A 12,761-nucleotide genomic window follows, 5' to 3' on the forward strand; every position below is an offset into this window, starting at 1 on the left:
TCCAACTGCTGAACTTCTAGAGATCTTCAGCTCTCTAACATTTCCAACCATCTGGTTTCAACTCAGTATATCCAATTATTGAAACCATTCTGAATTTCATTTACTGTATCAAGAGCAGTGACTTATTTTGTAAATGATTAAGCGAGAGAAATTAGGTTTGTTTGATATGGTACTGATATTCATAGAAGCATAGCAATTGGTCTACCCAAAGATTTGTCAGGTACTTTTTTGGGGGGCAGGGTGAAGAGAAGGGAGAAGTCCTGGGGCACAGGGGATGAGCAGGAGAGCACAAGAAAGGCAAATATGTAAGTGTATACAATGTGCAAAAATACCATGCCACTAAAATATAAGGGAATTCAGTATGTTTAGAGTATCACATCTGGTGCATGAAACATCATTAACTGAGAACTTATATCTTTCCAACACAGACACTTCTCTCCCTACCTCACCATCTTCAGGGCTATGATGTTCCAATATAGACAGGTCCTGTTATTGTCATAATGTAGGAATCATTAAGGGGAGGGATAGCTCAGTGATTTGAGCACTGGCCTACTAAACCCAGGATTGTGAGTTCAATCCTTGAGGGGGCCACTTAGGGATCTCGGGCAAAATCAGTACTTGGTCCTGCTAGTGAAGGCAGGGGGCTGGACTCAATGTCCCTTTGAGTCCCTTCCAGTTCTATGAGATACGTATATCTCAATATATTATTAATTACTACTTATGGGTTACAAATTGCAAATGGAAGTCAGAATCCAATTCTGACATTTGATGACAAAATTTGACTTTTAGCACTTCCATCAAATATTGCAAAAGACAATAAAAAAATGTATAACAAGATATTAAAATCTACCAACTATTTAGTTAAAACACATTTGTCATGCACAAACATGAAGTAGAAAGATTTTAATTTCTACAGTATATGTGATGGAGCTGAACCCACTCTTCTAACAAACATATTGCTTTGTCTCCCTCTGTAATAGAATTATAGAAGTCTCATCTCCAAGGAAGAAAGAAATGGAACAGCTGAGGTGTTTTGGGGACAGTAAAATTCAATGAGACCATCAGCAAACCATCTTATTAAGATGTCTCAGGAAGCTTTGGATGAAAGGATCACAAGGATTTAGGGTGCACTGAACGCCCAGCCTGTTCCAAGGGAGCACATTTCTACTGGAAGAATGATGAAAAAATTCCATGAGCTGAAGCAGCCAGCGTGGGCAGGGAGTTTCAAGTTTATCACACCCTGAACTAGTCAGCGGTTCCCAAGCAGGGTTCAGCACAGTGATTGACTGGGTAAGTTAGAAAAGAGAAGTGTAGGACAGACAGGTCTGGACGGGGAAGAAATAAAGAGACAGAAATTATGTTTTGGAGGGACACAGAATGCAATGTGGAAAAGGCCAGAAGAAAGATAAGGGGTGGAGGGAGAGAGAAGGAAAAGAGGAAATAAATAGAAAACAACTGGAGAAAAGATACACAATAGTCTATTTTAGGAAAGAAACAGTGAATGTGGATTGACATCAGGAAGGAAGAGAAAATATACAAAACATAAGGGGTGTAATTATGTATGGCTGACAACACAGTAATTTGACAAAAAATTTCACTAGTATTGTTCAGATAATTTGGCACTTACTCTGCAGTATCTGACCAGTTCTTTAGCTGGACAAATGTATTGTATGGCAAGTACCAGTAAAATTAATTAAGTATACAAAAAATAACCTGCCATTCAGCTAGCCCAATATCAAGTTACAAGTTTTGAAAGACTGTATTAAATAGAAAGTGGAGTCACAATGTTACTTGTGTGTACTGTACTTTGAAATGTTTTATTCCTTTAAATTACAGGGGACACAGTAGTAGAGGTATTTTCACTCTGGCTAATAGGCAGCAAATACTTTTTTCAAATCCGGGTATTAATCCGGGTACAGCAAAGTGTATCTACTTGGAATAATATCAAAGATATACCTTACAGTGATATAACAGGAATCACATTCTTACCTGTATAAAGCATCATCGATCTCCATAGAGTCTGTTGCCATAATGGAATATAATTTGTTTGTGCTGTGGGGGGAGGGGGAAAAAAGGACGACAAAATGAATAGAGCATGCTTACAAATGAAGCAACTTTATAAATGCCTACTATTGTTTTCTTAGTCACATCAGAAACAAATTAGATATAGATGAAATACAAAAAACAACACTGATATGAAGGTCAAACAAGATAATAATGGTTCCTTCCAGCTTTTAAAAAAGATAATCTATGAACAGATGTAGTGTTATATACCCAAAAGTTGAAACACACAAGAAACATACAAGAAACCAAAAGTTAAGGATCTCAATGCTGTTTTAAATCTGTCCTCTTATAACAGAGACAAAATCCCTGCTTTAAGTGCAAAACTCAAACCTAACTATGGAGTTGAACCTGACATCTTCATAATGCAGAAATTACATGTTAACTTACTTAGTGCAATATGTCCAAGTTATGCCAGATGAGAGAGACAACTTTAAATTTCCTGGCTACGAGCATGTACAATTTCACTATATATTAATGGTTTACATTTTTAATTTTATTAAAATAGGTTCAATGGATTTGAAGAATAAGAGTAATTGGAAGGAATTATCTGAACCACTCATTTACATTACTGGGAAACAGATACTGTACCACTTAATGAAAGTCAATACACAGAAGTAAAAAAAAAACAAAAAAAAAAACCCACTCAAAATATTAGGCTGTGTAAAGAACAGAATAGGAAATACTGAAAATTGAATGCCTTTACATAAATTCAAGTTTATGACAGGGCTTTTTTTTTTATATATCACATTTAACCACAAGATAAAGGCCAAGAACTTGGTAGGATTAAAAAAGGATTAGACATTTTTATGAATAGAAACATACAGTTACATTAGATAGAACAAAAATACATTGGATTCAGGGCATAAGTTCACCACTAAGAGATGAATTTAAGAAGAAACTTCCCCTCTGGACAGATTATTCCATAATTGTCCAGGTTGGGAATCAAGCCATGTTCCTATGAAAGATCTGGTAGTGGTTCCTAGAAGAGACAGGATACTTAACTAGATAGACCACTGGTGTGATCCAAAATGGCAATTCCTATAGTTGTCATTAGATGACACATTCAATTCAAATTTCCTAAGCTCTGGGACTGATTAAAGTGCACTGCACTTAAGAGTGCAAGATGCGAATATCGTGATACGGGATCCAACAGAAAGGCTACAAGCCCTGTCTAGCAATACATTGAAGGTAGAGACCCAGAAGGTCTGTTTTCCTGATGAGAATTCAAATGCTGCGGAAATAGCTTCATTTTAAAGAAATGCCTGTCACAGTTGTTAGGTTCAAAGGTTAAACTTTTACTTGTTCAACTCATCAAATGCACCCTAACATGACCGCTAACAAAAATAAATCAAACAAAACCATATACTCTGTCTTATATCTCCTGTTAAAAAAGAAAAAGACTGCTCAAAAAACAAATCAACTGCTCCAAACCCCGCAAGCAAACAGCTGAGAATACATGAGCATCACACTATATTTTAAAGGTAAACCGAACTTTTATTTTCCCCATCACCAGGTTTGTTTGCAACATCTAGACATTTCATGATTCATGCTTTTTATTTTTCTAATATACTTTAATGCTATTTTATCTGGCATTTAGTTCAGTGATCAGTAACATTTAAGATGTCTACCTCACCTCTAATACTGCAAACTAGATATCATTTAAGAATAAAGCAAATAAGAAGGTTCTAGGCCAAGACTTTTTTGATATTTATTTTTCAAAAAATTGTTAAGACTTTTCAAATGAAAAAACATTTCTCCCCTCACTCCAGCAAAATAAAATCTAGTATCCTAGAAAATAATAACCTGATCAATTCAAACTTTCCAAGACAATGTCTCCCATAGCCAGCTACAACTCACGTCCCATTTCAGGCAGAATGAATTTTTACTGAAAGTTAAAAAATTGCAGGGGTAGATGCAGAGGTAAAAATATGTTTATAGTGGAAAATGAGCTACAAGTGGAGCTACAAGTTTAACTGTGGAAACAATTAAAGTGTTTCCACAGTTTATGTATACTGTGCTCCACAATTTATGGATACAGGGACCATTTTCATGCAACTTTATACGTGAACCAGCAGGTATCAGCCCTTAAGGACAAGATGTCACATATATCCATATTCTCCTCCTTTATAGAAAGCCCAGCTGCTTGTACTGTAGTGGTATGCTGCTGCTAGTGGCTGACTCACCTCCCTGTCACTTGCCATTCAACTGAGAACATACTAGCACCTGTAAATTCCCAGTCTTGTGTGAACAGTAAGGTTGAATTAGACATGAGAACCTTCTCCTCATATATCCAGGCTTGGAAGGATTCGATTTTTATCAGTAAATGGAGGTGAATATCAATTTAACCATATACACACACAAATCGGCCAAAAATATTTCCTCCTATAATAATCAAAATTTACAGATAGACAAAGTAAGAAAATGCTGCTTGAGAACTTACTAGAGAGTTTGATTTAAGGATATTTACTTCATATATTTTGACACGTGATGCTGACAATGTGTTTTAACAGTTATAAAGCTTTAATTTTTTAAATCTCAACATCTATTACTAAAGTATGTATAGTCTGACCCCCCCATGATTTTCTGCAACTACAAACATTTAAATCAATAAAGATTAAAAAAAAATATAATTTTGCACAACTGTGAACGTTTAAATTGATAATTGAAAAAATGCTTAAAAATAAACACTGATATTATCCATCAAAATTATAAAAAGATAAAAATCGAATTCTGCCAAGCTTATGTATACCACACACAACTCGCTTGGACATTGTTCCTTCACTGTACATATAAATTCCAGATTTCCCTTCAGTGTCTTTTGTACAGCCATGCAAAAACATTGCTGCCAGTAAACCCATTATATTTAGCAGCAGATAAGGTTTCTTATTGAATAAGAGATGTAAGGATACTGTTGTTCTTAAAGTGGCTTTCAAGCAAACTGAGAAATATTTTCCTGTAACTAAATTCTGTCTTCATTTGAATGTCTTTCAAAGGACAAATGAGCTTACGGGACAGTTGGACCAAGATTACTTTCTGCAAGCCTCCCAAAGATGTGCATATTTGGTGTTTTGTTGTTTGGCTGGTGGAGTTTGGCTGGTAGTGAAGACATATCCTGAGTGACTTGCTCAAGGCCACACATGAATTGAAGCAGAACAGAAACTGGACCCAGGTCTCTCCAGAACCAGTCTGGTGATAATCAAAAGACTATCCTTCCTCCCTGTGGACAGAGGACTTCAACGCTGTCAGACTATTTCTCCAGCATAAATTTATATTTAAAAGAGGAGGATGTGACAGAAATAACATACTGTCTTCAGAACATCCATCATGCTCAACACACTCGTGGCTAATTATTAAGCAGTACTGATGCTTTTCTGAGAGAAGTTCAGCTCTGACTTTTGCAATCCTGAAAGTTGTCAGAGTGACACCTCTAGATGCTGGGGTCATCTAATCCATAGAGCATTTATTATTTATACAGAACTATAAATGCACATGGCACGTGTCACAAATGCTCTGCCTCTGGTATGTTTCCCCCTCACACTGCACCAATGGGCTTTTTCTACACTGGAAATATCTCCCTCATTACAGCATACGAGAACCCCCCAGCGCTAACAGTAGAAGCAATAACACATATTGGCTTCTAGGTTTATCATCACCATATCATCTAGACTAGACATACTAGAGGTATAGCTGGCCTGACTGATAACACCTGCAGATAGTCTACACTAGTGCCCCCACCATTGCTAGCATCAGTGCTATGCACCAACAATGACACCGATTCACAAAAACTACAGCCAAGACACAGCCCATTTGCCTTAATTCATTCTAGATCACATCCAGAGCAGGATGGTAATTCAGTCTCTATGTCTAATAATCTGATCATTTTGTTGAGACCACCAAGGTGCAGTCAGCTCCAGTTACAGGATTTTTGCTATCCTAAACAACTGAAATGTGTGCCTTATTAAGCTCACAATTTCACATCCTAACAGCACCCTTTTTGCCTAACTTTTAAAAGACTTCTGCAAGTGTCTACCCTAACTTCAAGGCAGAGACAAGTATGCTGTTACTTGCTATATGAACATAGATGCTACAAATTTGATTGAAATCCTAATCATTTGGTAGGCAAAACCATGTGTAAGATTTGTGGTATGAAACTGTGGCACTTACTCAAAAGGGAGAGCACACAAATATTCTGGTATTTGGTTAGTTCGGATATTTTGGGAGGTCTGCAGGATCTGTTTCTGCCACTTCTGGTTGCTGGTAAGAGTTCAGAAGGGCTTCACTGCAGCAAGAAACAGAAGGAGAGGAAGGATGAAGGGGAAAATGGTCTGTATGAATATGAAACACCTCAGAGATGACCAATGACTGCAATGCACACACCTGTAAGGATAATAAAACACTTGGTAAGATTTCTGCTACCACTGACGGAGTGGGATTTAAAAGCACCAGTGTTGGGTTTGGAGAAGGGGAAGAGGAAGGGAAATATGGGAAACAAAAAGGGAGAAAGGGCTACAACTGTTGTAAAGTCATTTATTTTCCACATAAAATATCACATGTCCCATATGGAAAAAATGAGACCTAAATAAGTGCCTCATACAACCATATCCCTCCCTATATCCCCCATACTCATATTCCTATAACCCCAACCATCCATCAGCACCCATCCATTCTTATACCTCTCAGCTCATACCTCCCCACTCTCTACCTGCCAGAATCCACCCTCAACACCAATTCCAACACTCACCCCCCAAGATCCCTCATACACTCCAGCCACAAGTCCCTCCACCCGACACACCCCTTCTTACACCCTCCAGAACCTCCATCCCGCACCCGCACCCCACTCCTTGGTCACCATGGGGGGCGATGTCAGGCATGTCCCCCGTGGGGCCACAACTGCACTTCTCAGAACATATCCACCCCCACCCCACAACCCCCACGGCACCCCCACACCTCACCTACCCCTGCTATCGCCACCCCTCACCCACTCCCACAATCCACATCCCACCTCCCTTCCCCCATCCCACACCCTCACCCCACCTACCCCTACTACCCCCACCCTACTCCCCCGCCCCTACTACCCCCCACGCCACACCCTCACTCCACCTACCCCTACTACCCCCACCCCGCCCACTCCCCCCACGCCACACCCTCACTCCACCTACCCCTACTACCCCCACCCCGCCCACTCCCCCCACGCCACACCCTCACTCCACCTACCCCTACTACCCCCACCCCGACCCCTCCCCCCACGCCACACCCTCACTCCACCTACCCCTACCACCCCCACCCCGCCCCCTCCCCCCACGCCGCACCCTCACTCCACCTACCCCTACCACCCCCACCCCGCCCCCTCCCCCCACGCCGCACCCTCACTCCACCTACCCCTACTACCCCCACCCCGCCCCCTCCCCCACACCACACCCTCACTCCACCTACCACCCCCACCCCGCCCCCTCCCCCCACGCCACACCCTCACTCCACCTACCGCTACTACCCTCACCCCACCCCCTCCCCCCACACCGCACCCTCATGGCACCTACCCCTACTACCCCCACCTCGCCCCCTCCCCCACGCCACACCCTCACCCCACCTACTCCTACTACCCCCACCCTACTCCCCCGCCCCTACTACCCCCCACGCCACACCCTCACTCCACCTACCCCTACTACCCCCACCCCGCCCACTCCCCCCACGCCACACCCTCACTCCACCTACCCCTACTACCCCCACCCCGCCCACTCCCCCCACGCCGCACCCTCACTCCACCTACCCCTACCACCCCCACCCCGACCCCTCCCCCCACGCCACACCCTCACTCCACCTACCCCTACCACCCCCACCCCGCCCCCTCCCCCCACGCCGCACCCTCACTCCACCTACCCCTACCACCCCCACCCCGCCCCCTCCCCCCACGCCGCACCCTCACTCCACCTACCCCTACTACCCCCACCCCGCCCCCTCCCCCCACGCCACACCCTCACTCCACCTACCCCTACTACCCCCACCCCGCCCCCTCCCCCCACGCCGCACCCTCACTCCACCTACCCCTACTACCCCAGCCCACTCCCACCACCCTGTCCCCACGCCACTCCCCCACCCCTACTACCCCCCGTCCACCCCATCCCCACCCTCCCCTAGGCCGGCCACAGCGCGGCGGGGAGATGATACCGATACAGCTGCGACCCGACCGGACCGGGCCCCGCCGCGCCCACTCGCAGCTCCCCACCAACGGGGCCCGCGGCCCGGCCCGGGTCTCACCGCGTGGCGGGTTTCAGCGGCTGCGAGGCCCGGGCGCCGCCAACGGCCCCGGGAGGTGAAGCAGCAGCAGCCGCCGGGCCAGTGCCTGAGCCAGCGCTTCCCCGCCTGCGCGGCAGAGGGGCCGGGCCCTGCCGCCGCCAATCCCCGCCGCCCCGGGCCGGCCCCTCGCCTCGCCCCGCCCCGCCCCGGCCCGGCACGGCACCCGGACCCTGTTCCCGAGGCTGCGCAGCCGCTCCCAGCCCTGCACAATGACCCGGGCCCTGCCCCCAGCCCCGAGCCCTGCCCTACCCCTGCACAATGACCCCGGGTCCTGTCCTGCACAATGACCCGGGCCTTACACCCAGCCCGGCACCCCGAGCCCTGCACCCAGCCCAGCCCCATAGAGAGCCCCAGGCCCTGCCCCATATAGAGCCCCGGGCCCTGCACTTCCCAGCCCTGCACAGTGACCCGGACCCTGCCCCCTGCCCCAGCCCAGAGCCCCGGGCCCTGCACCCTGCCCCATATAGAGCCCCTGCCCTCAGCCCAGCCCAGAGTCCCAGGCCCTGCACAACGACCCGGGCCCTGCACCCTGCACCTCCCAGCCCTGCACAACGACCCGGGCCCTGCACCCTGCACCTCCCAGCCCTGCACAATGACCCGGGCCCTGCCCCCGGCCTAGCCCAGAGCCCCAGGCCCTACACCCAACCCAGCCCCGTAGAGAGCCCCGGGCCCTACACCCAGCTCTGCACAATGACCCGGGCCCTGCAGCCAGCCCAGCCCTGGGCCCTACACCCAGCCCTGCACAATGACCCAGGCCCTACACTCAGCCCAGAGCCTCGGGCCCTGCACCGAGCCCTTCCCAGCTCTGCACAATGACCTGGGCCCTGACCCAGCCCCATATAGAGCCCTGGGCCCTGCACCCTGCCCCAGCTCAGAGCCCTACACCCAGCCCAGCCCCATACAGAGCCCTGGGCCCTGCACACTGCCTAGCCCCATACAGAGCCCCAGGTGCTGCCCCCAGCCCCATACAGAGCCCCGGGCCCTGCCCCCAGCCCAGCACCGAGCCCTGGGTGCTACACCCTGCCCCGAGCCCAGCACCAAGCCCCAGGCACTGCAACCTGCCCAGCGCCAAGCCCCAGCCCTGCGCAGCCCCACTCCTACACAGCCCTGCACAGAGCTCCCGACCAGCCCAGCACACACACAGCTACTCAGCCCAGCACTGTACAGCGCCCCACATCTGTGCATCCCTTTCCCCTCGGCCCCTGTAGCCAGCCCCACTCCTACACAGAGCCCAATACAACTGGGCTCCCAGCCCCTAGAGTCCATCATGCAGTGGGATCTCCCAGAGCCATCCCACCTCCTCAAGCCCCACACAGAACCCCAGTGGCAGAAACCTTCGTACCTCATACAGCCAGCTGCACCCCAGAGAGGTGCCCCCCATGCAACCCCAGCCCCTCCATGTAAGCCTAGCCACAGAGCCTGTTACCCTACACAGCCAGCCCTACTCCACAGAGTCCCTGGCCTCCCACCAGCCCATACAGAGCCATTGTCACCCCCAGATGCCCTTTGCAGCCCCACCCAGCTACCCTTATCTCCCATGAGCCCCACCCTGGAGAACCCTTGCTTCTCCTATTCACTATTCAGCCATGCCTATCCTCTACATCCCCCTTGTCATCTTCCTCCCACACCTGTAGTCTATCGCTCCCTCCTCAGGGAGACACCCCACTTAGGGTTGCCAGGCATCTGGTTTTCAATCCAAACATCCAGTCAGAAAGGGACCCTGGTGACTCTGCTCAGCACTGCTGACCAGGCTGCTAAAAGTCCAGCTGGCTGCAGCAGCCACCTCCACATGGCTCCGGGAAGCAGCCGGCCTGTCCCTCTGGCTCCCAGCCACAGGGATGGCCAGGGGTAGGGTGACCAGATCACAAGAGTAAAATATCGGGACACATGCTGGGGGCGGGGGAAGGAGCAGCCACAGGCTCACAGCCCCCACTGAAGCCATGGGGGAAGGAGCGCACAGCTGTAGGAAGCTGCAAGGTGGGGGAGCAGGGAGGGCATGGCCCTGGCTGCAGGCCCTGACAGAAGCAGCGGGTTGGGGGCCCACAGCTCCATCCCCCACCGTGGGTCGGGGGCATACGGCTATGGCCCTCACTGCAAGGTGGGGTCTCAGGGTTGGGGCACAGGAGGGGAAGGTTCAAGGTGCTGACTGTGGGAGGGAGTTTGGGTGCGGTTTGGGATTCCAGGCACGCTTACCTCCGGCGGCTCCCTGGAAGCCTCAACATCTTCTGGGTCCTAGGCGGAGGCGCAGCTAGGCGGCTCTGCATGCTGCCTTGCCTGCAGGTTCTGCCCCTGCAGCTCCTATTGGCTGTGGTTCCTGGCCAATGGGAGCTGCGGAGCCAGTGCTGATGGCGGGGGAAGCACACAGAACCCCCTCCAGCTGTCCCTGCACCTCAGACCCAGAGGGAGATGTCGCCACTTCCAGGGACCTGCGCAAAGCCAGCCGGGTAAGGAGCCTGCCAGCCCCACACCAACTGGAGGCCTGGCAACCTTACAATATTGGGAGAAATGGCGTCCCAATTGTACATCGGTCAGGATGTGGGACAGAAAGTTAAATATCAGAACAGTCCTGATTTTATCAGGACGTCTGGTCACTCTAGCCTGGGGGCTTCGAGCGCTGCCCCCACAGCTCCCATCACCCAGGAACCTGGGCCAATGGGAGCTGCGGGGGTGCTGCCTGCAGATGGGGGCAGTATGCAGAGACACCTGGCAACCCCTGCACTTAGGAGCCAGAAGGACATGTCGGCCATTTCTGGGAGCCACCTGAGATAAGGGCCACCCCACACCCCAACCCCCTGCCCCAGCCTTGTGAAAATGAGCCAGCGAGTGAGAATGGAGGAGAGCGAGCGATGGAGGGAGGGGGGATGGAGTCAGAAAGGGAGGGGTCTCAGAAGGGGCGGGGCAGGGGCAGGGCCTCGAGCGGGGAAAGAGTGTTCAGTTTTCTGCAAAAAAAAAGTTGGCAACCCTAACCCCTATCCCTATGCTCCATCATAGCCCTGTGTATGAACTCCAGCCTCCACATTCCCCAGGGACAGTCCACCTCTCTAGTACCTCACAGAGACACACTTGGCCCAGCTTCTCTCCTATACAGTCATAGACTCATAGACTCATAGGTCAGAAGGGACCAATCTGATCATCTAGTCTGACCTCCTGCACAAGGCAGGCCACAGAACCCCACCCATCCAATTTTATAACAACCCCTATCCCAGGACCGAGTTATTGAAATCCTCAAAAATGGTTTGAAGACCTCAAGCTGCAGAGAAACCACCAGCAAGTGACCCGTGCCTCACGCTGCAGGGGAAGGCGAAAAACCTCCAGGGCACCTGCCAATCCGCCCTGGAGGAAAATTCCTTCCCGACCCCAAATATGGCGATCAGCTAAACCCTGAGCATGTGGGCAAGAGTCACCAGCTAGCACCCAAGAAGGAATTCTCAGCAGTAACTCAGTACCCATCGCATCCACCATCTCCCCGCAGACCATTGAGCAGACCTGTCTGGTGGTAATTCAAGATCAATTGCCCAAATTAACGATCCTATCATAACATCCCCTCCATATACTTATCAAGCTTTGTCTTAAAGCCAGGAAAGTCTTTTGCCCCTACTACTTCCCTCGGAAGGCTATTCCAGAACTTCACTCCCCTAATGGTCAGAAACCTTCGTCTAATTTCAAGTCTAAACTTCCTAATATCCAGTTTATACCCATTCGTCCTTGTGTCTACATTAGCACTAAACTTAAATAATTCCTCTCCCTCCCTAACGTTAACCCCCTTGATATATTTATATAGAGCGAGCATATCCCCCCTCAGCCTTCTTTTGGCCAGGCTAAACAAGCCAAGCTCTTTGAGTCTCCTTTCATAAGGCAGTTTTTCCATTCCTCGGATCATCCTTGTAGCCCGTCTCTGAACCTGTTCCAGTTTGAATTCATCCTTCTTGAACATGGGACACCAGAACTGCACACAGTATTCCAGATGGGGTCTCACCAACGTCATCACCTCTCATCAGCCTTTCCTAGAGCAGTGGCTCTCAGTGTTTCTAGATTACAATGCCCCTTTCAGGAGTTTGATTTGTCTTGTCTACCCCCAAGTTTCACCTCACTTAAAAACCCCTTGCTTACAAAATCAAACATAAAAATACAGAAGTGTCACAGCACACTGTTATTGATAAATTGCTGAGTTTCTCATTTTTACCATAAAATTATAAAATAAATCAATTGGAGTATAAATATCTTACTTACTTTTCACTGTATAATATAGAGAGCAGTATAAACAAAACTTTGTATGAAATTTTAGTTTGTACTGACTTTGCTAGTGCTTATTATGTAGCCTGATGTAAAACTAGGCAAATATTTAGATGTTGATGTATCCCCGGAAGACCTTTTGAGTACCCCTGGGGTACACCTACCGCTGG

General features: G+C 48.7%; 1 protein-coding gene across 4 annotated transcripts in view; it reads right to left on the bottom strand.

The window, feature by feature from the left end:
* The window catches only part of UBA6 (ubiquitin like modifier activating enzyme 6), a 49,634-nt gene extending 41,205 nt beyond the window's left edge, over positions 1 to 8,429 (bottom strand). For 2 of the 4 annotated variants that reach the window (XM_050944981.1, XM_050944984.1), the window contains exons 1-3: positions 8,320 to 8,429; positions 6,229 to 6,441; positions 1,990 to 2,052 (exon numbers count right to left, since the gene is read on the bottom strand). In XM_050944981.1, the coding sequence (XP_050800938.1) occupies positions 1,990 to 2,030 (41 nt within the window). In that variant the 5' untranslated portion in view covers positions 2,031 to 2,052; positions 6,229 to 6,441; positions 8,320 to 8,429. Of the gene's footprint in view, positions 1 to 1,989; positions 2,053 to 6,228; positions 6,462 to 8,319 lie in introns of those variants that run through there. The other 2 variants (XM_050944982.1, XM_050944983.1) reach the window with 2 other exon arrangements.
* Between the last annotated feature and the right edge of the window lie 4,332 nt (positions 8,430 to 12,761).

Source organism: Gopherus flavomarginatus, chromosome 3, assembly GCF_025201925.1.
Source record: "Gopherus flavomarginatus isolate rGopFla2 chromosome 3, rGopFla2.mat.asm, whole genome shotgun sequence".
NCBI lineage: Eukaryota > Metazoa > Chordata > Testudines > Testudinidae > Gopherus > Gopherus flavomarginatus.